This window comes from Scyliorhinus torazame, chromosome 15, assembly GCF_047496885.1.
Source record: "Scyliorhinus torazame isolate Kashiwa2021f chromosome 15, sScyTor2.1, whole genome shotgun sequence".
Classification (NCBI taxonomy): domain Eukaryota; kingdom Metazoa; phylum Chordata; class Chondrichthyes; order Carcharhiniformes; family Scyliorhinidae; genus Scyliorhinus; species Scyliorhinus torazame.
The window spans coordinates 6,426,567-6,454,425 of record NC_092721.1 but is presented as its reverse complement, the minus strand read 5'-3'; the positions used below and the strand labels follow the sequence as shown (position 1 = coordinate 6,454,425).

Here is a 27,859-nt window from a genome sequence, read left to right as displayed (position 1 = left end):
TCTTTCTGTCTCCATGGATTCAATGTTCTTTTTTTTTTCTTTTTTTTAGGAGAGTGCAGTTACGGTGCAGTAACGATGTAGGGGAGTGAAGATACGGTTCAATAACAATGTGGGAGAGTGCAGTTACGGTGCAGTAACAAAGTAGGAGAGTGCAGTTACGGTGCAGTAACAATGTGGGAGAGTGCAGTTACAGTGCAGTAACAGTGCAGGAGAGTGCAGTTACAGTGCAGTAACAGTGCAGGAGAGTGCAGTTACAGTGCAGTAACAATGTGGGAGAGTGCAGTTACGGTGCCATAACGATGTGGGAGAGTGCAGTTACGGTGCAGTAACGATGTAGGGGAGTGAAGTTACGGTTCAGTAACAATGTGGGAGAGTGCAGTTACGGTGCAGTAACAAAGTGAGAGAGTGCAGTTACGGTGCAGTAACAATGTGGGAGAGTGCAGTTACGGTGCAGTAACAATGTGGGAGAGTGCAGTTACGGTGCCATAACGATGTGGGAGAGTGCAGTTACAGTTCAGTAACAATGTAGGGGAGTGAAGGTATGGTGCAGTAACAATGTGGGAGAGTGCAGTTACAGTGCAGTAACAATGTGGGAGAGTGCAGTTACGGTGCAGTAACAATGTGGGAGAGTGCAGTTACGGTGCCATAACGATGTGGGAGAGTGCAGTTACAGTTCAGTAACAATGTAGGGGAGTGAAGGTATGGTGCAGTAACAATGTGGGAGAGTGCGCTTACAGTGCAGTAACGATGTAGGGGAGTGAAGTTACGGTGCAGTAATGGTGCAGGAGAGTGCAGTTACAGTGCAGTAACAATGTGGGAGAGTGGAGTTACGGTGCAGTAACAATGTGGGAGAGTGCAGTTATGGTGCAGTAACAAAGTGAGAGAGTGCAGTTACGGTGCAGTAACAATGTGGGAGAGTGCAGTTACGGTGCAGTAACAATGTGGGAGAGTGCAGTTACGGTGCAGTAACAATGTGGGAGAGTGCAGTTACGGTGCAGTTTCAATGTGGGAGAGTGCAGTTACGGTGCAGTAACAATGTGGGAGAGTGCAGTTACGGTGCAATAACGATGTGGCGGAGGGCACTTACAGTGCAGTAACGATGTGGCGGAGGGCACTTACGGTGCAGTAACGATGTGGCGGAGGGCACTTACGGTGCAGTAACAATGTGGCGGAGGGCACCTACGGTGCAGTAACGATGTGGCGGAGGGCACTTACAGGGTGGTGTGTGTAAGTTTACTTACCTTTTACACCAGTTGGTCCTGGGAATCCGATCCCGGTGGGGCCGGGATCACCTTTCGGGCCGATTGCTCCGTGTAATCCTGGAGCTCCCGGGAGACCGGGATCACCTGTTGGAGGGGTAAAAAAATAAATATTCCTGAAGCAGCCGTGAAAATAGGCCAGGAGGAATATCCAAATGTAATATTTCAATATATTATCTTTGTTTTTCTTTCAAAGGGGACATGGACGTCGCTGGCTGGGCAAGCACTTACTGCACATCCCTAATTGCCCTTGAGGGGTCATTTAAGGTCGTTCCTGCAGGTCTGGAGTCACATGTAGGCCAGACCGGGTAAGGACGGCAGATTTCCTTCCCTAAAGGACATTAGTGACCCAGATGGTTTTTTCTAACAATCAATGAGAGCTTCAAGGTCACCATTACCAGAGTTTTCAATTCTAGATTTTATTAATTGAATTTAAATTCCCCCAGTTGCGGTGCTGGGATTCGAACCCCTGTCCCCGGAGCAGTAGCCTGAGGCTCTGGATTACTAAATCAGTGATGTTACCACGGTACCATCCTTTCCCACGATGCATGAATTTACCTCTACTTCCAGGCTCGCCTGTTAATCCTGGAGGCCCAGGAAAGCCTCGGGGTCCTGGCTGATTGACAGCATTTCCTGATGCCCCTTTCTGACCTGTTACAAGAGAACAAGAAGAGAGCACGGAACAGTCATGATTATGATCAATATATTCCAATAAACCGAGCAGCTATTCTAAACACAGATGGCCAAGGGAGGATTTTGTGCCGGTTTATTTTTGTCGATTTTCATGACCATTCAACTTGATGCTGAGAATAACGGAGCCAGCGTGTCCGCCCTGTGCACTCAAAACCATCAGCTCTTCCAAATCTCCTGTCCTCGGCCACTTCTGGTTCCTTCTGAATTTGTGGAGGGTACACTTGAGAAAGGCCTTGTTGGAATATCAAACTTTGATCCACCCGAATTTGGAGAACACCCCCCCCCCCACACCCCTTTCTGCTCGATCCTCTGAGCGAAGGATACACAGAGAGAATTACCCAGCAATTTGCTTTCAGCACGGACTGTGAAACACGCCTGCGCTCAAACACGTGCTTACGTGAGCCGTTAAGTGTTCTCACACAACCCTTGCTGATCACACGGGCTGTCCCTGACACCGAGCAAGACGCGCACGGAATATTTGTATCCTCACTGATCTGGTGGTTTCATCTTTGTGTTTCCAAACTCACAATCGGATGCACTGGGAAGACATTTGATATTCCGGAGGATTTTCCATCTAGTAACAGATGGGATTGGTAAAGGGAAGATTACCCTTCAATCTGCTGGGGAATGCACATTGCAGCTGGCTGGCATGATGGACCACAACTTACCTGCTTCACCAGCAATTCCTGCACTTCCTGGAAATCCTTGGCTGCCCTTTTCACCTGGATATCCAGTCACGCCCACTCCTGCAGGTCCGGGAGGTCCCTGATCTCCTGGTATTCCCGATAATCCTGGGGTCCCTGGTAAACCCCGTTCACCTTTGAAGCCAATGTTTCCCTGCACAAGTTGAGACGACAGTTAAGTGCTGGAGATGTTGGCAGAATGCTACGCCCATCCCGGAGTCAGCTACACACCCACACTGGCTGATGGAACCAACATTGATCCCACGTTGCTCTGCAGGAGGAGTTACACACGTTGTTTCTTATTGCCCAGAACTCTGTACACACACGTTCCTGACACAGAAGCTGGAGAATTTCCCCAATTCACATCCTCTTCGTCAAATGTGCAAGAAAATAAGACCATAAGACATAGGAGCAGAATTAGGCCACTCGGCCCATCGAGTCTGCTCCGGCATTCAATCATGGCTGATATTTTCTCATCCCCATTCTCCTGCCTTCTCCCCATAACCCCTGATCCCCTTATTAATCAAGAACCTATCTATCTCTGTCTTAAAGACACTCAGTGATTTGGCCTCCACAGCCTTCTGCGGCAAAGAGTTCCACAGATTCACCACCCTCTGGCTGAAGAAATTCCTCCTCGTCTCTGTTTTAAAGGATCGTCCCTTCAGTCTGGAGCTGTGCCCTCGGGTCCGAGATTTTCCTGCTAATGGAAACATCCTCTCCAAGTCCACCCTATCCAGGCCTCGCAGTATCCTGTAAATTTCAATAAGATCCCTCCTCATCCTTCTAAACTCTGACGAGTCCTCAACCGGCCCCACTCATAGTCGAATGAAATTAATAATAACAATTTTTATTCGTGTCACAAGTAGGCTTACATTAACACTGCAGTGAAGTTACTGTGAAAAGCCCCTAGTCGCCACATTCCGGCGCCTGTTCGGGTACAGAAGAGGGAGAATTCAGAATGTCCAATTCACCTAACAAGCACGTCTTTCGGGACTTGTGGGAGGAAACCGGAGCACCCGGAGGAAACCCACGCAGACACGGGGAGAACATGCAGACTCCGCACAGACAGTGACCCAAGCCGGAAATCGAACCCGGGACCCTGGTGCTGTGAAGCAACAGTGTTAACCACTGTGCTGCCATGCTGCCCAGAGCCTCCTGTCCCTGACCACTGACCAAATTCAAGGTACTTAATCTAAGGGGTGTGTGGTATAGATACTCATACAATCCTGTGGGAATGGTTAACGGTGCTGTAACTGGGCCACAGCAAGGAAAGGACAGAAACAACATACAGTTATATACCAGCAAGCCACAGCAGCATTATATATCAAATTGTGACACTGACACACGAGGAAACATCGGGGCAGAAGTCTAGAAGTACGGAGAGGAGAGAAAACCCCAGAGAGACTGAGTGAAAAAATAGAAAGAGATAGAAATAATCGACAGGGTCCTCCTGCACAACAACCAAAATAAACTCACAAATGGACACAGAGAGAATTCAGGTGACAGACATGTATGTAGCAAAGATTGAGAAATACAGCCTGCACGGGACCGTCCCTCTTACTCCAGGTCCCAGTACAGAATGGACAATAAATTATTGCACTCAGCACCTTAAAGATCACTAAATACCATACTGTCAAACTGCAGGTACAAAATGTCACTAGAGGGAGATAAATATTGATAAGTTCTCTATCCCGGGCGAATCTCTGTCTGGGGAAAGTCTCTCTGTCTGGGAGCGAGTGTCTCTGTCTGGGAGCGAGTCTCTCTGTCTGGGAGCGAGTCTCTCTATCTAGGAGAGAGTCTCTCTGTCTGGGAACGAGTCTCTCTGTCTGGGAGCGAGTCTCTCTGTCTGGGAACGAGTCTCTCTGTCTGGGAGCGAGTCTCTCTATCTAGGAGTGAGTCTCTCTCTGTCTGGGGGAGAGTCTCTCTGTCTAGGAGCGAGTCTCTCTGTCTGGGAGCGAGTCTCTCTGTCTGGGAACGAGTCTCTCTGTCTGGGGGAGAGTCTCTCTGTCTGGGAACGAGTCTCTCTGTCTGGGAGCGAGTCTCTCTGTCTGGGAGCGAGTCTCTCTATCTAGGAGAGAGTCTCTCTGTCTGGGAACGAGTCTCTCTGTCTGGGAACGAGTCTCTCTGTCTGGGAACAAATCTCTCTGTCTGGGAGCGAGTCTCTCTGTCTGGGGGAGAGTCTCTCTGTCTAGGAGCGAGTCTCTCTATCTAGGAGAGAGTCTCTCTGTCTGGGAACGAGTCTCTCTGTCTGGGAGCGAGTCTCTCTGTCTGGGGGAGAGTCTCTCTGTCTGGGAGAGAGTCTCTCTGTCTGGGGGAGAGTCTCTCTGTCTGGGAACGAGTCTCTCTGTCTGGGAGAGAGTCTCTCTGTCTGGGAAAGAGTCTCTCTGTCTGGGAACAAATCTCTCTGTCTGGGAACAAATCTCTCTGTCTGGGAACGAGTCTCTCTGTCAGGGAGCGAGTGTCTCTGTCTGGGGGAGAGTCTCTCTGTCTGGGGGAGAGTCTCTCTGTCTGGGAACGAATCTCTCTGTCTGGGAGCGAGTCTCTCTGTCTGGGAGAGAGTCTCTCTGTCTGGGGGAGAGTCTCTCTGTCTGGGAGAGAGTCTCTCTGTCTGGGGGAGAGTCTCTCTGTCTGGGAACGAGTCTCTCTGTCTGGGAGCGAGTCTCTTTGTCTGGGGGAGAGTCTCTCTGTCTGGGGGAGAGTCTCTCTGTCTGGGAGAGAGTCTCTCTGTCTGGGGGAGAGTCTCTCTGTCTGGGAACGAGTCTCTCTGTCTGGGAGCGAGTCTCTCTGTCTGGGGGAGAGTCTCTCTGTCTGGGGGAGAGTCTCTCTGTCTGGGAGCGAGTCTCTCTGTCTGGGAGCGAGTCTCTCTGTCTGGGGGAGAGTCTCTCTGTCTGGGGGAGAGTCTCTCTGTCTGGGAGCGAGTCTCTCTGTCTGGGAGCGAGTCTCTCTGTCTGGGGGAGAGTCTCTCTGTCTGGGAGCGAGTCTCTCTGTCTGGGAGCGAGTCTCTCTGTCTGGGGGAGAGTCTCTCTGTCTGGGGGAGAGTCTCTCTGTCTGGGAACGAGTCTCTCTGTCTGGGAGAGAGTCTCTCTGTCTGGGGGAGAGTCTCTCTGTCTGGGGGAGAGTCTCTCTGTCTGGGAGCGAGTCTCTCTGTCTGGGAACAAGTCTCTCTGTCTGGGGGAGAGTCTCTCTGTCTGGGAACGAGTCTCTCTGTCTAGGAGCGAGTCTCTCTGTCTGGGAACAAGTCTCTCTGTCTGGGGGAGAGTCTCTCTGTCTGGGAGAGAGTCTCTCTGTCTGGGGGAGAGTCTCTCTGTCTGGGGGAGAGTCTCTCTGTCTGGGAGCGAGTCTCTCTGTCTGGGAACGAGTCTCTCTGTCTAGGAGCGAGTCTCTCTGTCTGGGAGCGAGTCTCTCTGTCTGGGAACGAGTCTCTCTGTCTGGGAGAGAGTCTCTCTGTCTGGGAACAAGTCTCTCTGTCTGGGAGCGAGTCTCTCTGTCTGGGAACAAGTCTCTCTGTCTGGGGGAGAGTCTCTCTGTCTGGAGCTGCGTCTCTCTGTCTGGGAGAGAGTCTCTCTGTCTGGGAGCGAGTCTCTCTGTCTGGGGGAGAGTCTCTCTGTCTGGGGGAGAGTCTCTCTGTCTGGGAGAGAGTCTCTCTGTCTGGGGGAGAGTCTCTCTGTCTGGGAGCGAGTCTCTCTGTCTGGGAGCGAGTCTCTCTGTCTGGGAGCGAGTCTCTCTGTCTGGGGGAGAGTCTCTCTGTCTGGGAGAGAGTCTCTCTGTCTGGGGGAGAGTCTCTCTGTCTGGGAGCGAGTCTCTCTGTCTGGGAGCGAGTCTCTCTGTCTGGGAGCGAGTCTCTCTGTCTGGGGGAGAGTCTCTCTGTCTGGGAGCGAGTCTCTCTGTCTGGGAGCGAGTCTCTCTGTCTGTCTGTTTGTCGAACTTCTAGTCTCATCCAGTGGCCTATCTACTGGCAGCAGCAGAGGGAGTGAATGAAGGCAACTGGTTTGAACTGGTTCCGGCTCGAGGTATCGAGGCTCAGATCGATAATCTGTGTGTGACCGGCACTGAATGCAGAGCCGGACAGAGTGTGGGCGTCTGAGGTGGAGGGGAGAGTGAGGAGTGGAGGGCAGTGAGGAGGGGAGTGAGGAGGGGAGTGGATGGGAGTGAGGCAGGGAGGGCAGTGAGGAGGGGAGGGAAGTGGGGAGGGGAGGGGAGGGGAGTGAGGAGGGGAGGGCAGTGAGGAGGGGAGGTGAGTGAGGAGGGGAGGGCAGTGAGGAGTGAGTGAGGAGGGGAGGGGAGTGAGGAGGGGAGGGGAGGGGAGTGAGGATGGGAGTGAGGAGGGGAGGGAGAGGAGTGAGGAGGGGAGGGAGAGGAGTGAGGAGGGGAGGGCAGTGAGGAGTGAGGAGGGGAGGGGAGGGAGGAGGGGAGGGGCGGGAGGAGTGAGGAGGGGAGGGGAGGGAGGAGGGGAGGGGAGTGAGGAAGGGAGGGCTGTGAGGAGGGGAGGGGAGGGAGGAGTGAGGAGGGGAGGGGAGGGAGGAGTGAGGAGGGGAGGGGAGTGAGGAGGGGAGGGCTGTGAGGAGGGGAGGGGAGGGAGGACAGAGTATAAAGGTGGAGATGATGGGAGTTTGTCAGAAAAATACTGCAATAATCATGGGGGATTTAGATTTCATCTAGACTGTGAACACCAGATAGGCAGCACGGTGGCACAGTGGTTAGCACTGCTGCATCACGGCGCTGAGGTCCCGGGTTCGATCCCGGCTCTGGGTCACTGTCCGTGTGGAGTTTGCACATTCTCCCCGTGTCTGTGTGGGTTTCGCCCCCACAACACAAAGATGTGCAGGGTAGGGGGATTGGCCACGCTAAATTGCCCCTTAATTGGAAAAAGAAAATTGGGTACTCTAAATTAGAAAAAAAAGGATAAAGGTCGTCTAGATGAGCAGTTCATCAAAATAGTTTTCAGGATAGTTTCTTTGTACAACACTGGAGCCAATCAGAGGGCTGGCTATATTGGATCTGGTTATTGAGCAATGAATTAGGATTAATTGATAACTTCACCGTGAAGGCACCCCTGGGAAGCAGTGATTGGAATGTGATTAAATTATACATTCAGTTTGAGAGAGAGAGAAGAGTGTGTCCGAGACTAGAATTGTAAACTTAAATCAGGGCAATGATGTTGGCATGAGAGCAGAGTTAGCTAAGGTGAACTGAAGCGACTGTCATAATATACACCAGTATATCATGGTGCAGACACACACTGATGGACACACAGTGGGACCAATCAACACACACAACACCGCAGCCAATCACCAGTTAGAGCACACGCACTATAAAGACAGGGGGCATCAGAGTTCCCGCGCATTCGAGTAGCAGCTAGCTAGGAGGACAGAGCTCACAGCCTGCAGCATAAACATTCACCATGTGCTGAGTGCATCAACTGGTTAGGACAAGGCAAAGGTCTTTAGTTAAAGCTGGTATCGTATTTACCCACAGTTCAAGTATGTTTAAATAGTTAACCTTTTAATAAAATAGTGTTGCACTACTTCAAGTGTTGGTGATCTGTATGTGATCCAGAACACCCAACACATCAGCGACCTGATAGATTATGAGGGGCATAGACAGAGTAGATAGTCAGAGATATTTCCCCGGGGTAGAGGGGTGAATTACTAGGGGGCATAGGTTTAAGATGCGAGGGGCAAGGTTTAGAGTAGATGTACAAGGCAAGTTTTTTACACAGAGGGTAGTGGGTGCCTGGAACTCGCTGCCGGAGGAGGTGGTGGAAGCAGGGACGATAGTGACATTTAAGGGGCGTCTTGACAAATACATGAATAGGATGGGAATAGAGGGATATGGACCCCGGAAGTGTAGAAGATTTTAGTTTAGTCGGGCAGCATGGTCGGCACGGGCTTGGAGGGCCGAAGGGCCTGTTCCTGTGCTGTACTTCTCTTTGTTCTTTGGTCTTTGTTTGACAAGTGTGCTTCAGGGAGAGATAGATGTCCAACAGCAAACATTTAAAGGGCTATTTCAGAATAGCCAGAATAGACACATTGCAATGGGAGAGAGACACTCCAAGAAGAGGGGCCATTATCTGTGGTTAAATAAAAATGTTCAAAACAGTGGGTGGGGTTTACCGTACAGCCCACCACGCGTTTCGTGGCAGTGGGAGGGGGTCTGCTATTGGCCGGCAGTGGGACCTTCTGGCCCCGACGTTGTCAGCGGGGCAGTTTCCTGTTGAATGGACCCCTCGCTGTCGGGAAACCTGTGGCAGGCTGCACCATCGGTGGCAGCACCAGATCCCGTCGCTGTGACTGGCCACAAATCTCCAAGCAGTATTAAACTTAAAGAAAAAGTATATGTTTGCGCTAAGATGAGTGGCGGGTCAAAAGATTGGGAAGAATTTAAAGAACATCAAAAAATGCCAAAAAGATTGATAAGGAAGGAAAGGGAAAACTAGAGTATGAGAGAAAGCTAGCCAGTATTATAAAGACAGGCAACAAGGATTTCTCTCGATATTTAAAGAAGAAAAGAGTTAACAAAGTGAGCATTGGTTCTGGACTAAGTGCATCTGGGAAATTAGCAATGGAAAATAGTGTGATGAATGTAGGGATTTCAGGTATATTGTATTATCGATATTTGGTGCAGTAAAGGTTAAAAGCCTGGGTTTGTGCGTGAGACTGCTGCAGCATTGTTTCTAAAAATCCTGGTTTGCAAGACAAGGTGCAATTAAAGCATCATAAAAGTTTGGGCTAATGGAAATTTGTTTATATGAAGAGGGTACCTGGGGAGTAGGTACGTAGGGCCATTATGTTGAGTTTAGTGGGATGATGTAGTTAATGGGAGGAGCCAGGGGCGAAAGCAGTTTCTGAAGGATCGATTCAGTTTTGGATCTGTCTGTGAACAGACTACCTTCGTCTCTCCCAGCAGTTTTGTTAAAAATATTTTTGCCTGTGAACGGAATAGGGATTTCTGAAAAGGCAAGATTCTGCAAGCTGTTTCCTAAAGGATCATTCTCCAAAGAGGTTTATCTGACACATCTCTTAACAGCAAGTATTCCTGAGTCTGCTAACTATATTTAAAAGTGGATTGAGACCTGAGATGGACTTTCCTTGAGTGGAGGTAAACAATAGCAAGTGGAGCGAGTGTTTCATTGTCTTTGTTAGTAAGCATTGTTTAAGGGGTAATTGTAAGCTGTTTTGTTGTGTGATGTTAAAGATATTTCAATACTGTGTCAGTAATGAAGTTTGTTTTAATTTACCATATCCCTATTGTGTGTGAAATCCCTGCTGGAGCGAGGAATCCTTTCCTCACAGTCTGACAAAATGACAATAAAATTTGGTCCAGAGTGCGAGCTACTGTTGGGGTCTGCTCCGGGAGTGTAATAGGAAGGCTATGGCGGATAAATTAAACGGGTTTTTGCATCTGTCTTCCCTGTAGAGGAGCTGATTGAGATTGATAACAATAAATTAACTGAGATTCTCTTTGTTGAAAGTCAATGTCCTGATATCCGGATTGAATCACTGAGCAGATTCCTCGCTGTACTTACTGGTTCGCCTTTGAATCCTGGGATTCCTGGAGGACCATCTTTACCAGGTAATCCATCCAGACCAGGAACACCTGGAGAACCCGGGAAGCCATGGTCACCTCGACCTCCTTTCACTCCAGGTAAAGTTTGGATATCGCCTGCCTCACCTTTCGAGCCTGGAATTCCTCTGGGGCCAGGAAGCCCATCAGCTCCCTGGAAGAAACAAAAAGCTGTTATCGTCATCCATTCTCCATCTGTCATCTCCAACAGTGCAGCACTCCCTCAGTACTGACCCTCTGACAGTGCAGCACTCCCTCAGTACTGACCCTCTGACAGTGCGGCACTCCCTCAGTACTGACCCTCTGACAGTGCGGCACTACCTCAGTACTGACCCACTGACAGTGAAGCACTCCCTCAGTACTGACCCTCTGACAGTGCAGCACTCCCTCAGTACTGACCCTCTGACAGTGCGGCACTCCCTCAGTACTGACCCTCTGACAGTGCGGCACTCCCTCAGTACTGACCCTCTGACAGTGCGGCACTCCCTCAGTACTGAGCCTCTGACAGTGCGGCACTCCCTCAGTACTGAGCCTCTGACAGTGCGGCACTCCCTCAGTACTGAGCCTCTGACAGTGCGGCTCTCACTCAGTACTGACCCTCTGACAGTGCAGCACTCCCTCAGTACTGACCCTCTGACAGTGCAGCACTCCCTCAGTACTGACTCTCTGACAGTGTGGCACTCCCTCAGTACTGACCCTCTGACAGTGAAGCACTCCCTCAGTACTGACTCTCTGACAGTGCTGCACTCCCTCAGTACTGACCCTCTGACAGTGCGGCACTCCCTCAGTACTGGAACTCTGACAGTGCGGCACTCCCTCAGTACTGACCCTCTGACAGTGCGGCACTCCCTCAGTACTGACCCGTTGACAGTGCAGCACTCCCTCAGTACTGACCCTCTGACAGTGCAGCGATCCCTCAGTACTGACCCTCTGACAATGCGGCACTCCCTCAGTACTGAAACTCTGACAGTGCAGCACTCCCTCAGTACTGACCCTCTGACAGTGCAGCACTCCCTCAGTACTGACCCTCTGACAATGCAGCGATCCCTCAGTACTGACCCTCTGACAGTGCGGCGCTCCCTCAGTACTGACCCACTGACAGTGCGGCACTCCCTCAGTACTGACCCTGTGACAGTGCAGCACTCCCTCAGTACTGACCCTGTGACAGTGCAGCGCTCCCTCAGTACTGACCCTCTGACAGTGCGGCACTCCCTCAGTACTGACCCTCTGACAGTGCAGCGCTCCCTCAGTACTGACCCTCTGACAGTGCAGCACACCCTCAGTACTGACCCTCTGACAGTGCGGCACTCCCTCAGTACTGACCCTCTGACAATGCGGCACTCCCTCAGTACTGAAACTCTGACAGTGCGGCGCTCCCTCAGTACTGACCCTCTGACAGTGCGGCACTCCCTCAGTACTGACCCTCTGACAGTGCAGCACTCCCTCAGTACTGACCCTCTGACAGTGCGGCACTCCCTCAGTACTGACCCTCTGACAGTGCAGCGATCCCTCAGTACTGACCCTCTGACAGTGCGGCACTCCCTCAGTACTGACCCGTTGACAGTGTGATGCTCACTCTGATCCATCACAGAGGTCACTTTGTCACTCCTTTGTGAAACATTTTGAAGATTGATTGTGGGTTTAAGGAACTAACTGCTCTAAATTTACAATGAATTGCTTCAAACTTACAACACAGACACAGGCAATTCAGCCCATCTGCTCGATGCTGGTGTATATCGTCCACCAGAGCCCCTTTCAACCTTCTTCATCTTATTTATCTCCGATCCTCTTGTTCCTCTTTCCCTCCTTCATCGTTTCCCATGAATCTGTATCATCACCTGAACCAATCCCTGTGATCCGGAGATTCACACTCACCCCACTGGGGCCCAGATTTCCCCCACCCCCCGACATCATTCCCCACCCCACCGCCTCCCCCACCCCACCACCCCCACCCCCACCTACCCACCCCCACCCCAACCCCACCCCACCACCCGCACCCCACCTCCCACAACCGACCCCACCACCCCCACCCCACCACCCCCACCCCACAACCCCCACTCCACCAACCCGCACCCCACTACCCTCACCCCACCCCCACCTACCCACCGCCTCCCCCACCCCACCCCATCACCCACTCCCCACCCCACCGCCTCCCCCACCCCACCACCCGCACCCACACCCCACCACCCACTCCCCACCCCACCGCCTCCCCTACCCAACCACCCCACCCCCACCCCCACCTACCACCGCCTCCCCCACCCCACCACCCACTCCCACACCCCACCACCCACCCCACCGCCTCCCCTACCCCACCACCCCACCCCCACCTACCACCGCCTCTCCCACCCCACCACCCCCACCCCCACCTACCCACCGCCTCCCCCACCCCACCACCCGCACCCCCACCCCACCACCCACTCCCCACCTACCCACCGCCTCCCCCACCCCCACCCACCCACCCCCACCCCACCACCCGCACCCCCACCCCACCACCCACTCCCCACCTACCCACCCCCACCTACCCACCCCCACCCCACCCCACCACCTGCACCCCACCTCCCACAACCCACCCCACCACCCACACCCCATCCCACCACCCCCACCCCCACCTACCCACCCCCCACCCCACCACCCACACCCCATCCCACCACCCCCACCCCCCACCTACCCACCCCCACCCCAACCCACCACCTGCACCCCACAATCCACCCCACCACCCCACAACCCCCACTCCACCAACCCCCACCCCATCCATCCCCACCCCACCGCCCCCCAGCCCACCACATCCCAACCCACCCCACGCATCCACCCACCCCCCAACCCTACCCCACCCCCACCCCCACCTACCCACCGCCTCCCCCACCCCACCACCCCCACCTACCCACCGCCTCCCCACCCCTCCACCCGCACCCCCACCCCACCACCCACTCCCCACCTACCCACCGCCTCCCCCACCCCTCCACCCGCACCCCCACCCCACCACCCACTCCCCACCTACCCACCGCCTCCCCCACCCCCACCCACTCACCCCCACCCCACCACCCGCACCCCCACCCCACCACCCACTCCCCACCTACCCACCGCCTCCCCCACCCCCACCTACCCACCCCCACCCCACCACCCGCACCCCCACCCCACCACCCACTCCCCACCTACCCACCCCCACCTACCCACCCCCATCCCACCACCTGCACCCCACCTCCCACAACCCACCCCACCACCCACACCCCATCCCACCACCCCCACCCCCACCCCAACCCCACCCCATCCGACCACCCCCACCCCCCACCTACCCACCCCCACCCCACCACCTGCACCCCACAATCCACCCCACCACCCCCCACCCCACAACCCCCACTCCACCAACCCCCACCCCATCGCCCCCCAGCCCACCACATCCCAACCCACCCCACGCATCCACCCACCCCCCCAACCCTACCTCACCACCCACCCCACCCCCACCCGCCACTCCGCCGCCCCCATTTCTGTTGAGGATCCAACAGCAGCTTCAACACTGCAGCTACTTACAGGCTGGCCTGGGAATCCCGCTCTTCCTGGTGCACCATGGTCTCCTTTCAGACCTGGAATTCCGGGATCACCTGCGAAACACCAGGAACAAAGGAATTTGCAGAAATGAAACCTGTTGGTGGGGTTTGTATCCGTTGACAAAACCAGAATTTTTTGGCTGGAGATGAGTTTCTGCGGCTCACTCACCTGATCGTCCAGGAGGACCTTGGGGTCCCGTTGGCCCAGTTAAGGCGGTGAAGTTACAATGGAAGCACGTATCACCCTTGCCACCTGGAAGGAAATCCAGACTGTTAAAGAGACCATGTTGGGATGGGAGGAGCCATTCGGTTAATAGAGCCTTCATTCCACTATTCTGTCAGATCCTGGCTGATTTCCATTCATCCACCCACCTCGCTCCCAAATCCCGGAATGCCTTGGCCAACGCAAATCCATCCAAACTGACCAATTGGCGGAACAATAATCGCCTTTTGCAGAAGAGAGTTCCACACCTGCCAGCCCCTGGGCTGGGTTTTATGCTTCACACCAGCTGAGGGGTGGATCCCCCACCCCCCACACCCCATCCCCCACCCCCACACCCCATCCCCCACACCCCATCCCCCCACACCCTACACCCCATCACCCAACACCCCATCACCCCCCACACCCACAACCCATCCCCCACAACCCATCCCCCACAACCCATCCCCCACACCCCATCACCCAACACCCCATCACCCCATCCCCCACACCCCATCCCCCACCCCCACACCCCATCACCCACACCCCATCACCCACATCCATCACCCAACACCCCATCACCCCATCCCCCACACCCCATCCCCCACCCCCACACCCCATCACCCACACCCCATCACCCACATCCATCACCCAACACCCCATCACCCCATCCCCCACACCCCATCCCCCACACCCCACACCTCATCCCCCACACCCCATCACCCACACCCCATCCCCCACATCCATCACCCAACACCCCATCACCCAACACCCCATCACCCCATCCCCCACACCCCACCCCCACACCCCATCACCTAACATCCCATCACCCCCGACACCCCATCCCCCACACCCCATCCACCCAACACCCCATCCACCCAACACCCCATCACCCCCCACACCCCATCCCCAATCCCCCCCCCCCACACCCCATCACCCATCAACCCCCAACCCTTACACCCCATCCCCCACATTCCATCCCCCCACAGCCCAACCTCGTCAAACACAAACTGACCTTTCAATCCAGATTCCCCTGGGTAACCCCGAGGTCCAGCTGGTCCAGGCAGTCCCGGTAAACTTCGACAATCCACAGGAGACACTGCAACAACAAGTGATAAAACTTGGTTAGAAATCCATTGCTCTCCCTCAGCACTGGCCCTCAGAGAGTGCAGCACTCCCTCAGTACTGACCCTCTGACAGTGCAGCACTCCCTCAGTACTGACCCTCTGACAGTGCGGCACTCCCTCAGTACTGACCCTCTGACAGTGCAGCACTCCCTCAGTACTGACCCTCTGACAGTGCAGCACTCCCTCAGTACTGACCCTCTGACAGTGCGGCACTCCCTCAGTACTGACCCTCTGACAGTGCGGCACTCCCTCAGTACTGACCCTCTGACAGTGCGGAGCTCCCTCAGTACTGACCCTCTGACAGTGCGGCACTCCCTCAGTACTGACCCTCAGACAGTGCGGCACTCCCTCAGTACTGACCCTCTGACAGTGCAGCACTCCCTCAGTACTGACCCTCTGACAGTGCGACACTCCCTCAGTACTGACCCTCTGACAGTGCGGAGCTCCCTCAGTACTGACCCTCTGACAGTGCGGCACTCCCTCAGTACTGACCCTCTGACAGTGCGGCACTCCCTCAGTACTGACCCTCTGACAGTGATGCACTCCCTCAGTACTGACCCTCTGACAGGGCGGCACTCCCTCAGTACTGACCCTCTGACAGTGCAGCACTCCCTCAGTACTGACCCTCTGACAGTGCGGCACTCCCTCAGTACTGGCCCTCTGACAGTGCAGCACTCCCTCAGCACTGGTCCTCTGACAGTGCAGCACTCCCTCAGTACTGACCCTCTGACAGTGCGGCACTCCCTCAGTACTGACCCTCTGACAGTGCTGCGCTCCCTCAGTACTGACCCTGTGACAGTGCAGCACTCCCTCAGTACTGACCCTCTGACAGTGCGGCACTCCCTCAGTACTGACCCTCTGACAGTGCTGCGCTCCCTCAGTACTGACCCTCTGACAGTGCAGCACTCTCTCAGTACTGACCCTCTGACAGTGCAGCACTCCCTCAGCACTGGCCCTCTGACAGTGCAGCACTCCCTCAGTACTGACCCTCTGACAGTGCGGCACTCCCTCAGTACTGACCCTCTGACAGTGCAGCACTTCCTCAGTACTGACCCTGTGACAGTGCAGCACTCCCTCAGTACTGACCCTCTGACAGTGCGGCACTCCCTCAGTACTGACCCTCTGACAGTGCGGCACTTCCTCAGTACTGACCCTCTGACAGTGCAGCACTCCTTCAGTACTGACCCTCTGACAGTGCAGCACTTCCTCAGTACTGACCCTCTGGCAGTGCAGCACTCCCTCAGTACTGACCATCTGACAGTGCAGCACTCCCTCAGTACTGACCCTCTGACAGTGCAGCACTCCCTCAGCACTGGCCCTCTGACAGTGCGGCACTCCCTCAGTACTGACCCTCTGACAGTGCGGCACTCCCTCAGTACTGACCCTCTCACAGTGCGGCACTCCCTCAGTACTGACCCTCTGACAGTGCAGCACTCCCTCAGTACTGACCCTCTGACAGTGCGGCACTCCCTCAGTACTGACCCTCTGACAGTGCGGCACTCCCTCAGTACTGACCCTCTGACAGTGCAGCACTCCCTCAGTACTGACTCTCTGACAGTGCGGCACTCCCTCAGTACTGACCCTCTGACAGTGCGGCACTCCCTCAGTACTGCCCCTCTGACAGTGCGGCACTCCCTCAGTACTGACCCTCTGACAGTGCGGCACTCCCTCAGTACTGACCCTCTGACAGTGCAGCACTCCCTCAGTACTGACCCTCTGACAGTGCAGCACTCCCTCAGTACTGACGCTCCGACAGTGCAGCACTTCCTCAGTACTGACCCTCTGACAGTGCAGCACTCCCTCAGTACTAACCCTCTGGCAGTGCGGCACTCCCTCAAGGCTGACCCTCTGACAGTGCGGCACTCCCTCAGTACTGACCCTTTGACAGTGCGGCACTCCCTCAGTACTGACCCTCTGACAGTGCAGCACACCCTCAGTACTGACCCTCTGGCAGTGCGGCACTCCCTCAAGGCTGATCCTCTGACAGTGCGGCACTCCCTCAGTACTGACACTCTGACAGTGCAGCACTCCCTCAGTACTGACCCTCTGACAGTGCAGCACTCCCTCAGTACTGACCCTCTGACAGTGCAGCACTCCCTCAGTACTGACCCCATGACAGTGCGGCACTCCCTCAGTACTGACCCTCTGACAGTGACGCACTCCCTCAGTACTGACCCTCTGACAGTGCAGCACTCCCTCAAGGCTGATCCTCTGACAGTGCGGCACTCCCTCAGTACTGACCATCTGACAGTGCAGCACTCCCTCAATACTGACCCTCTGACAGTGCAGCACTCCCTCAGTACTGACCCCATGACAGTGCAGCACTCCCTCAGTACTGACCCTCTGACAGTGCAGCACTCCCTCAGTACTGACCCTCTGACAGTGCGGCACTCCCTCAGTACTGACCCTCTGACAGTGCAGCACTCCCTCAGTACTGACCCCATGACAGTGCAGCACTCCCTCAGTACTGACCCTCTGACAGTGCAGCACTACCTCAGTACTGACCCTCTGACAGCGCAGCACTCCCTCAGTACTGGATCTTTGACAGTGCTGCACTCCCTCAGTACTGACCCTCTGACAGTGCAGCACTCCCTCAGTACTGGCCCTCTGACAGTGCAGCAAACCCCATCAGTACTGACCCTCTGACAGTGCGGCACTCCCTCAGTACTGACCCTCTGACAGTGCAGCACTCCCTCAGTACTGACCCTCTGACAGTGCGGCACTCCCTCAGTACTGACCCTCTGACAGTGAAGCTCTCCGTCAGTACTGACACTCTGACAGTGCTGCACTCCCTCAGTACTGACCCTCTGACAGTGCAGCACTCCCTCAGTACTGGCCCTCTGACAGTGCAGCAACCCCATCAGTACTGACCCTCTGGCAGTGCGGCACTCCCTCAGTACTGACCCTCTGACAGTGCAGCACTCCCTCAGTACTGACCCTCTGACAGTGCTGCACTCCCTCAGTACTGAACCTCTGACACTGCAGCACTCCCTCAGTACTGACCCTCTGACAGTGCGGCACTCCCTCAGTACTGACCCTCTGACAGTGCGGCACTCCCTCAGTACTGACCCTCTGTCAGTGCGGCACTCCCCCAGTACTGACTCTTGACAGTGTAGCACTCTCTCAGTACTGACCCTCTGACAGTGCGGCACTCCCTCAGTACTGCCCCTCTGACAGTGCGGCACTCCCTCAGTACTGACCCTCTGACAGTGCGGCACTCCCTCAGTACTGACCCTCTGACAGTGCGGCACTCCCTCAGTACTGACCCTCTGACAGTGCGGCACTCCCTCAGTACTGAGCCTCTGACAGTGCAGCACTCCCTCAGTACTGACCCTCTGGCAGTGCGGCACTCCCTCAAGGCTGACCCTCTGACAGTGCGGCACTCCCTCAGTACTGACCCTCTGACAGTGGAGCACTTCCTCAGTACTGACCCTCTGGCAGTGCAGCACTCCCTCAGTACTGAGCCTCTGACAGTGCAGCACTCCCTCAGTACTGACCCTCTGACAGTGCAGCACTCCCTCAGTACTGACCCTCTGACAGTGCGGCACTCCCTCAGTACTGACCCTCTGACAGTGCGGTACTCCCTCAATACTGACCCTCTGACAGTGCGGCACTCCCTCAGTACTGCCCCTCTGACAGTGCGGCACTCCCTCAGTACTAACCCTCTGACAGTGCGGCACTCCCTCAGTACTGACCCTCTGACAGTGCGGCACTCCCTCAGTACTGACCCTCTGACAGTGCGGCACTCCCTCCGTACTGACCCTCTGACAGTACAGCACTCCCTCAGTACTGACCCTCCGACAGTGCAGCACTTCCTCAGTACTGACCCTCTGAGAGTGCAGCACTCCCTCAGTACTGACCCTCTGGCAGTGCGGCACTCCCTCAAGGCTGACCCTCTGACAGTGCGGCACTCCCTCAGTACTGACCCTCTGACAGTGCAGCACTCCCCCAGCACTGACCCTCTGGCAGTGCGGCACTCCCTCAAGGCTGATCCTCTGACAGTGCGGCACTCCCTCAGTACTGACCCTGTGACAGTGCAGCACTCCCTCAGTACTGACCCTCTGACAGTGCAGCACGTCCTCAGTACTGACCCTCTGGCAGTGCAGCACTCCCTCAGTACTGAGCCTCTGACAGTGCAGCACTCCCTCAGTACTGACCCTCTGACAGTGCAGCACTCCCTCAGTACTGACCCTCTGACAGTGCGGCACTGCCTCAGTACTGACCCTCTGACAGTACGGCACTCCCTCAGTACTGACCCTCTGACAGTGCGGCACTCCCTCAGTACTGACCCTCTGACAGTGCGGCACTCCCTCCGTACTGACCCTCTGACAGTGCGGCACTCCCTCAGTACTGACCCTCCGACAGTGCAGCACTTCCTCAGTACTGACCCTCTGACAGTGCGGCACTCCCTCAGTACTGACCCTCTGACAGTGCAGCACTCCCTCAATACTGACCCTCTGGCAGTGCGGCACTCCCTCAGTACTGACCCTTTGACAGTGCGGCACTCCCTCAGTACTGACCCTCTGACAGTGAGGCACTCCCTCAGTACTGACCCTCTGACAGTGCAGCACTCCCTCAAGGCTGATTCTCTGACAGTGCGGCACTCCCTCAGTACTGACCATCTGACAGTGCAGCACTCCCTCAGTACTGACCCTCTGACAGTGCTGACCCCATGACAGTGCAGCACTCCCTCAGTACTGACCCTCTGACAGTGCAGCACTCCCTCAGTACTGACCCTCTGACAGTGCAGCACTCCCTCAGTACTGGAACTCTGACAGTGCTGCACTCCCTCAGTACTGACCCTCTGACAGTGGAGCCCTTCCTCAGTACTGACCCTCTGGCAGTGCAGCACTCCCTCAGTACTGAGCCTCTGACAGTGCAGCACTCCCTCAGTACTGACCCTCTGACAGTGCGGCACTCCCTCAGTACTGACCCTCTGACAGTGCGGTACTCCCTCAATTCTGACCCTCTGACAGTGCGGCACTCCCTCAGTACTGCCCCTCTGACAGTGCGGCACTCCCTCAGTACTGACCCCCTGACAGTGCGGCACTCCCTCAGTACTGACCCTCTGACAGTGCGGCACTCCCTCAGTACTGACCCTCTGACAGTGCGGCACTCCCTCCGTACTGACCCTCTGACAGTACAGCACTCCCTCAGTACTGACCCTCCGACAGTGCAGCACTTCCTCAGTACTGACCCTCTGACAGTGCAGCACTCCCTCAGTACTGACCCTCTGGCAGTGCGGCACTCCCTCAAGGCTGACCCTCTGACAGTGCGGCACTCCCTCAGTACTGACCCTCTGACAGTGCAGCACTCCCCCAGTACTGACCCTCTGGCAGTGCGGCACTCGCTCAAGGCTGATCCTCTGACAGTGCGGCACTCCTTCAGTACTGACCCTGTGACAGTGCAGCACTCCCTCAGTACTGACCCTCTGACAGTGCAGCACGTCCTCAGTACTGACCCTCCGACAGTGCAGCACTTCCTCAGTACTGACCCTCTGACAGTGCAGCACTCCCTCAATACTGACCCTCTGGCAGTGCGGCACTCCCTCAGTACTGACCCTCTGACAGTGCGGCACTCCCTCAGTACTGACCCTCTGACAGTGAGGCACTCCCTCAGTACTGACCCTCTGACAGTGCAGCACTCCCTCAAGGCTGATTCTCTGACAGTGCGGCACTCCCTCAGTACTGACCATCTGACAGTGCAGCACTCCCTCAGTACTGACCCTCTGACAGTGCTGACCCCATGACAGTGCAGCACTCCCTCAGTACTGACCCTCTGACAGTGCAGCACTCCCTCAGTACTGGAACTCTGACAGTGCTGCACTCCCTCAGTACTGACCCTCTGACAGTGCAGCACTCCCTCAGTACTGGCCCTCTGACAGTGCAGCAAACCCCATCAGTACTGACCGTCTGACAGTGCGGCACTCCCTCAGTACTGACCCTCTGACAGTGCAGCACTCCCTCAGTACTGACCCTCTGACAGTGCGGCACTCCCTCAGTACTGACCCTCTGACAGTGCAGCCCTCCGTCAGTACTGACACTCTGACAGTGCTGCACTCCTCTGTACTGACCCTCTGACAGTGCAGCACTCCCTCAGTACTGGCCCTCCGACAGTGCAGCACTTCCTCAGTACTGACCCTCTGACAGTGCAGCACTCCCTCAGTACTGACCCTCTGGCAGTGCGGCACTCCCTCAAGGCTGACCCTCTGACAGTGCGGCACTCCCTCAGTACTGACCCTCTGACAGTGCAGCACTCCCCCAGTACTGACCCTCTGGCAGTGCGGCACTCGCTCAAGGCTGATCCTCTGACAGTGCGGCACTCCTTCAGTACTGACCCTGTGACAGTGCAGCACTCCCTCAGTACTGACCCTCTGACAGTGCAGCACGTCCTCAGTACTGACCCTCCGACAGTGCAGCACTTCCTCAGTACTGACCCTCTGACAGTGCAGCACTCCCTCAATACTGACCCTCTGGCAGTGCGGCACTCCCTCAGTACTGACCCTCTGACAGTGCGGCACTCCCTCAGTACTGACCCTCTGACAGTGAGGCACTCCCTCAGTACTGACCCTCTGACAGTGCAGCACTCCCTCAAGGCTGATTCTCTGACAGTGCGGCACTCCCTCAGTACTGACCATCTGACAGTGCAGCACTCCCTCAGTACTGACCCTCTGACAGTGCTGACCCCATGACAGTGCAGCACTCCCTCAGTACTGACCCTCTGACAGTGCAGCACTCCCTCAGTACTGGAACTCTGACAGTGCTGCACTCCCTCAGTACTGACCCTCTGACAGTGCAGCACTCCCTCAGTACTGGCCCTCTGACAGTGCAGCAAACCCCATCAGTACTGACCGTCTGACAGTGCGGCACTCCCTCAGTACTGACCCTCTGACAGTGCAGCACTCCCTCAGTACTGACCCTCTGACAGTGCGGCACTCCCTCAGTACTGACCCTCTGACAGTGCAGCCCTCCGTCAGTACTGACACTCTGACAGTGCTGCACTCCTCTGTACTGACCCTCTGACAGTGCAGCACTCCCTCAGTACTGGCCCTCTGACAGTGAGGCACTCCCTCAGTACTGACCCTCTGACAGTGCGGCACTCCCTCAGTACTGACCCTCTGACAGGGCAGCACTCTCTCAGTACTGACCCTCTGACAGTGCAGCACTCCCTCAGTACTGACCCTCTGACAGTGCGGCACTCCCTCAGTACTGACCCTCTGTCAGTGCGGCACTCCCTCAGTACTGACTCTTGACAGTGTAGCACTCTCTCAGTACTGACCCTCTGACAGTGCGGCACTCCCTCAGTACTGACCCTCTGACAGTGCGGCACTCCCTCAGTACTGACCCTCTGACAGTGCGGCACTCCCTCAGTACTGACCCTCTGACAGTGCGGCACTCCCTCAGTACTGAGCCTCTGACAGTGCAGCAGTCCCTCAGTACTGACCCTCTGGCAGTGCGGCACTCCCTCAAGGCTGAGCCTCTGACAGTGCGGCACTCCCTCAGTACTGACCCTCTGACAGTGGAGCACTTCCTCAGTACTGACCCTCTGGCAGTGCAGCACTCCCTCAGTACTGAGCCTCTGACAGTGCAGCACTCCCTCAGTACTGACCCTCTGACAGTGCAGCACTCCCTCAGTACTGACCCTCTGACAGTGCGGCACTCCCTCAGTACTGACCCTCTGACAGTGCGGTACTCCCTCAATACTGACCCTCTGACAGTGCGGCACTCCCTCAGTACTGCCCCTCTGACAGTGCGGCACTCCCTCAGTACTGACCCTCTGACAGTGCGGCACTCCCTCAGTACTGACCCTCTGACAGTGCGGCACTCCCTCAGTACTGACCCTCTGACAGTGCGGCACTCCCTCCGTACTGACCCTCTGACAGTACAGCACTCCCTCAGTACTGACCCTCCGACAGTGCAGCACTTCCTCAGTACTGACCCTCTGACAGTGCAGCACTCCCTCAGTACTGACCCTCTGGCAGTGCGGCACTCCCTCAAGGCTGACCCTCTGACAGTGCGGCACTCCCTCAGTACTGACCCTCTGACAGTGCAGCACTCCCCCAGCACTGACCCTCTGGCAGTGCGGCACTCCCTCAAGGCTGATCCTCTGACAGTGCGGCACTCCCTCAGCACTGACCCTGTGACAGTGCAGCACTCCCTCAGTACTGACCCTCTGACAGTGCAGCACGTCCTCAGTACTGACCCTCTGGCAGTGCAGCACTCCCTCAGTACTGAGCCTCTGACAGTGCAGCACTCCCTCAGTACTGACCCTCTGGCAGTGCGGCACTCCCTGAAGGCTGACCCTCTGACAGTGCGGCACTCCCTCAGTACTGACCCTCTGACAGTGCAGCACTCCCCCAGTACTGACCCTCTGGCAGTGCGGCACTCCCTCAAGGCTGATCCTCTGACAGTGCGGCACTCCTTCAGTACTGACCCTGTGACAGTGCAGCACGTCCTCAGTACTGACCCTCTGACAGTGCAGCACGTCCTCAGTACTGACCCTCTGGCAGTGCGGCACTCCCTCAGTACTGACCCTCTGACAGTGCGGCACTCCCTCAGTACTGACCCTCTGACAGTGAGGCACTCCCTCAGTACTGACCCTCTGACAGTGCAGCACTCCCTCAAGGCTGATTCTCTGACAGTGCGGCACTCCCTCAGTACTGACCATCTGACAGTGCAGCACTCCCTCAGTACTGACCCTCTGACAGTGCTGACCCCATGACAGTGCAGCACTCCCTCAGTACTGACCCTCTGACAGTGCAGCACTCCCTCAGTACTGGAACTCTGACAGTGCTGCACTCCCTCAGTACTGACCCTCTGACAGTGCAGCACTCCCTCAGTACTGGCCCTCTGACAGTGCAGCAAACCCCATCAGTACTGACCCTCTGACAGTGCGGCACTCCCTCAATACTGACCCTCTGACAGTGCGGCACTCCCTCAGTACTGACCCTCTGACAGTGCAGCCCTCCGTCAGTACTGACACTCTGACAGTGCTGCACTCCTCTGTACTGACCCTCTGACAGTGCAGCACTCCCTCAGTACTGGCCCTCTGACAGTGAGGCACTCCCTCAGTACTGACCTCTGACAGTGCGGCACTCCCTCAGTACTGACCCTCTGACAGGGCAGGACTCTCTCAGTACTGACCCTCTGACAGTGCAGCACTCCCTCAGTACTGACCCTCTGACAGTGCGGCACTCCCTCAGTACTGACCCTCTGTCAGTGCGGCACTCCCTCAGTACTGACTCTTGACAGTGTCGCACTCTCTCAGTACTGACCCTCTGACAGTGCGGCACTCCCTCAGTACTGACCCTCTGACAGTGCGGCACTCCCTCAGTACTGACCCTCTGACAGTGGAGCACTTCCTCAGTACTGACCCTCTGGCAGTGCAGCACTCCCTCAGTACTGAGCCTCTGACAGTGCAGCACTCCCTCAGTACTGACCCTCTGACAGTGCAGCACTCCCTAAGTACTGACCCTCTGACAGTGCGGCACTCCCTCAGTACTGACCCTCTGACAGTGCGGTACTCCCTCAATACTGACCCTCTGACAGTGCGGCACTCCCTCAGTACTGCCCCACTGACAGTGCGGCACTCCCTCAGTACTGACCCTCTGACAGTGCGGCACTCCCTCAGTACTGACCCTCTGACAGTGCGGCACTCCCTCAGTACTGACCCTCTGACAGTGCGGCACTCCCTCCGTACTGACCCTCTGACAGTACAGCACTCCCTCAGTACTGACCCTCCGACAGTGCAGCACTTCCTCAGTACTGACCCTCTGACAGTGCAGCACTCCCTCAGTACTGACCCTCTGGCAGTGCGGCACTCCCTCAAGGCTGACCCTCTGACAGTGCGGCACTCCCTCAGTACTGACCCTCTGACAGTGCAGCACTCCCCCAGCACTGACCCTCTGGCAGTGCGGCACTCCCTCAAGGCTGATCCTCTGACAGTGCGGCACTCCCTCAGCACTGACCCTGTGACAGTGCAGCACTCCCTCAGTACTGACCCTCTGACAGTGCAGCACGTCCTCAGTACTGACCCTCTGGCAGTGCAGCACTCCCTCAGTACTGAGCCTCTGACAGTGCAGCACTCCCTCAGTACTGACCCTCTGACAGTGCAGCACTCCCTCAGTACTGACCCTCTGACAGTGCGGCACTGCCTCAGTACTGACCCTCTGACAGTGCGGCACTCCCTCAGTACTGACCCTCTGACAGTGCGGCACTCCCTCAGTACTGCCCCTCTGACAGTGCGGCACTCCCTCAGTACTGACCCTCTGACAGTGCGGCACTCCCTCAGTACTGACCCTCTGACAGTGCGGCACTCCCTCAGTACTGACCCTCTGACAGTGCGGCACTCCCTCCGTACTGACCCTCTGACAGTGCGGCACTCCCTCAGTACTGACCCTCCGACAGTGCAGCACTTCCTCAGTACTGATCCTCTGGCAGTGCGGCACTCCCTCAAGGCTGACCCTCTGACAGTGCGGCACTCCCTCAGTACTGACCCTCTGACAGTGCAGCACTCCCTCAATACTGACCCTCTGGCAGTGGGGCACTCCCTCAGTACTGACCCTCTGACAGTGCGGCACTCCCTCAGTACTGACCCTCTGACAGTGCAGCACTCCCTCAAGGCTGATTCTCTGACAGTGCGGCACTCCCTCAGTACTGACCATCTGACAGTGCAGCACTCCCTCAGTACTGACCCTCTGACAGTGCTGACCCCATGACAGTGCAGCACTCCCTCAGTACTGACCCTCTGACAGTGCAGCACTCCCTCAGTACTGACCCTCTGACAGTGCAGCACTCCCTCAGTACTGGAACTCTGACAGTGCTGCACTCCCTCAGTACTGACCCTCTGACAGTGGAGCACTTCCTCAGTACTGACCCTCTGGCAGTGCAGCACTCCCTCAGTACTGAGCCTCTGACAGTGCAGCACTCCCTCAGTACTGACCCTCTGACAGTGCAGCACTCCCTCAGTACTGACCCTCTGACAGTGCGGCACTCCCTCAGTACTGACCCTCTGACAGTGCGGTACTCCCTCAATACTGACCCTCTGACAGTGCGGCACTCCCTCAGTACTGCCCCTCTGACAGTGCGGCACTCCCTCAGTACTGACCCTCTGACAGTGCGGCACTCCCTCAGTACTGACCCTCTGACAGTGCGGCACTCCCTCAGTACTGACCCTCTGACTGTGCGGCACTCCCTCCGTACAGACCCTCTGACAGTACAGCACTCCCTCAGTCCTGACCCTCCGACAGTGCAGCACTTCCTCAGTACTGACCCTCTGACAGTGCAGCACTCCCTCAGTACTGACCCTCTGGCAGTGCGGCACTCCCTCAAGGCTGACCCTCTGACAGTGCGGCACTCCCTCAGTACTGACCCTCTGACAGTGCAGCACTCCCCCAGTACTGACCCTCTGGCAGTGCGGCACTCCCTCAAGGCTGATCCTCTGACAGTGCGGCACTCCCTCAGTACTGACCCTGTGACAGTGCAGCACTCCCTCAGTACTGACCCTCTGACAGTGCAGCACGTCCTCAGTACTGACCCTCTGGCAGTGCAGCACTCCCTCAGTACTGACCCTCTGACAGTGCGGCACTCCCTCAGTACTGACCCTCTGACAGTGCGGCACTCCCTCAGTACTGCCCCTCTGACAGTGCGGCACTCCCTCAGTACTGACCCTCTGACAGTGCGGCACTCCCTCCGTACTGACCCTCTGACAGTGCGGCACTCCCTCAGTACTGACCCTCCGACAGTGCAGCACTTCCTCAGTACTGACCCTCTGGCAGTGCGGCACTCCCTCAAGGCTGACCCTCTGACAGTGCGGCACTCCCTCAGTACTGACCATCTGACAGTGCAGCACACCCTCAATACTGACCCTCTGGCAGTGCGGCACTCCCTCAGTACTGACCCTCTGACAGTGCGGCACTCCCTCAGTACTGCCCCTCTGACAGTGCGGCACTCCCTCAGTACTGACCCTCTGACAGTGCGGCACTCCCTCCGTGCTGACCCTCTGACAGTGCGGCACTCCCTCAGTACTGACCCTCCGACAGTGCAGCACTTCCTCAGTACTGACCCTCTGGCAGTGCGGCACTCCCTCAAGGCTGACCCTCTGACAGTGCGGCACTCCCTCAGTACTGACCATCTGACAGTGCAGCACACCCTCAATACTGACCCTCTGACAGTGCGGCACTCCCTCAGTACTGACCATCTGACAGTGCAGCACTCCCTCAATACTGACCCTCTGGCAGTGCGGCACTCCCTCAGTACTGACCCTCTGACAGTGCGGCACTCCCTCAGTACTGACCCTCTGACAGTGAGGCACTCCCTCAGTACTGACCCTCTGACAGTGCAGCACTCCCTCAAGGCTGATTCTCTGACAGTGCGGCACTCCCTCAGTACTGACCATCTGACAGTGCAGCACTCCCTCAGTACTGACCCTCTGACAGTGCTGACCCCATGACAGTGCAGCACTCCCTCAGTACTGACCCTCTGACAGTGCAGCACTCCCTCAGTACTGACCCTCTGACAGTGCAGCACTCCCTCAGTACTGGAACTCTGACAGTGCTGCACTCCCTCAGTACTGACCCTCTGACAGTGCAGCACTCCCTCAGTACTGGCCCTCTGACAGTGCAGCAAACCCCATCAGTACTGACCCTCTGACAGTGCGGCACTCCCTCAGTACTGACCCTCTGACAGTGCAGCACTCCCTCAGTACTGACCCTCTGACAGTGCGGCACTCCCTCAGTACTGACCCTCTGACAGTGCGGCACTCCCTCAGTACTGACCCTCTGACAGTGCAG

At 56.4% G+C, this 27,859-nt stretch overlaps 1 protein-coding gene across 1 annotated transcript in view; it reads right to left on the bottom strand.

Annotated features, from left to right (window-relative positions):
* Nucleotides 1-27,859, bottom strand: part of LOC140391490 (uncharacterized) — a 406,857-nt gene that overhangs the window by 118,906 nt on the left and 260,092 nt on the right. Inside the window, exons 22-28 of the mRNA XM_072476012.1 lie at nt 14,958-15,041; nt 13,913-13,996; nt 13,727-13,797; nt 10,161-10,352; nt 2,621-2,789; nt 1,818-1,910; nt 1,242-1,346 (exon numbers count right to left, since the gene is read on the bottom strand). Coding sequence (XP_072332113.1) covers nt 1,242-1,346; nt 1,818-1,910; nt 2,621-2,789; nt 10,161-10,352; nt 13,727-13,797; nt 13,913-13,996; nt 14,958-15,041 — 798 coding nt within the window. The remainder of the gene's footprint in view (nt 1-1,241; nt 1,347-1,817; nt 1,911-2,620; nt 2,790-10,160; nt 10,353-13,726; nt 13,798-13,912; nt 13,997-14,957; nt 15,042-27,859) is intronic.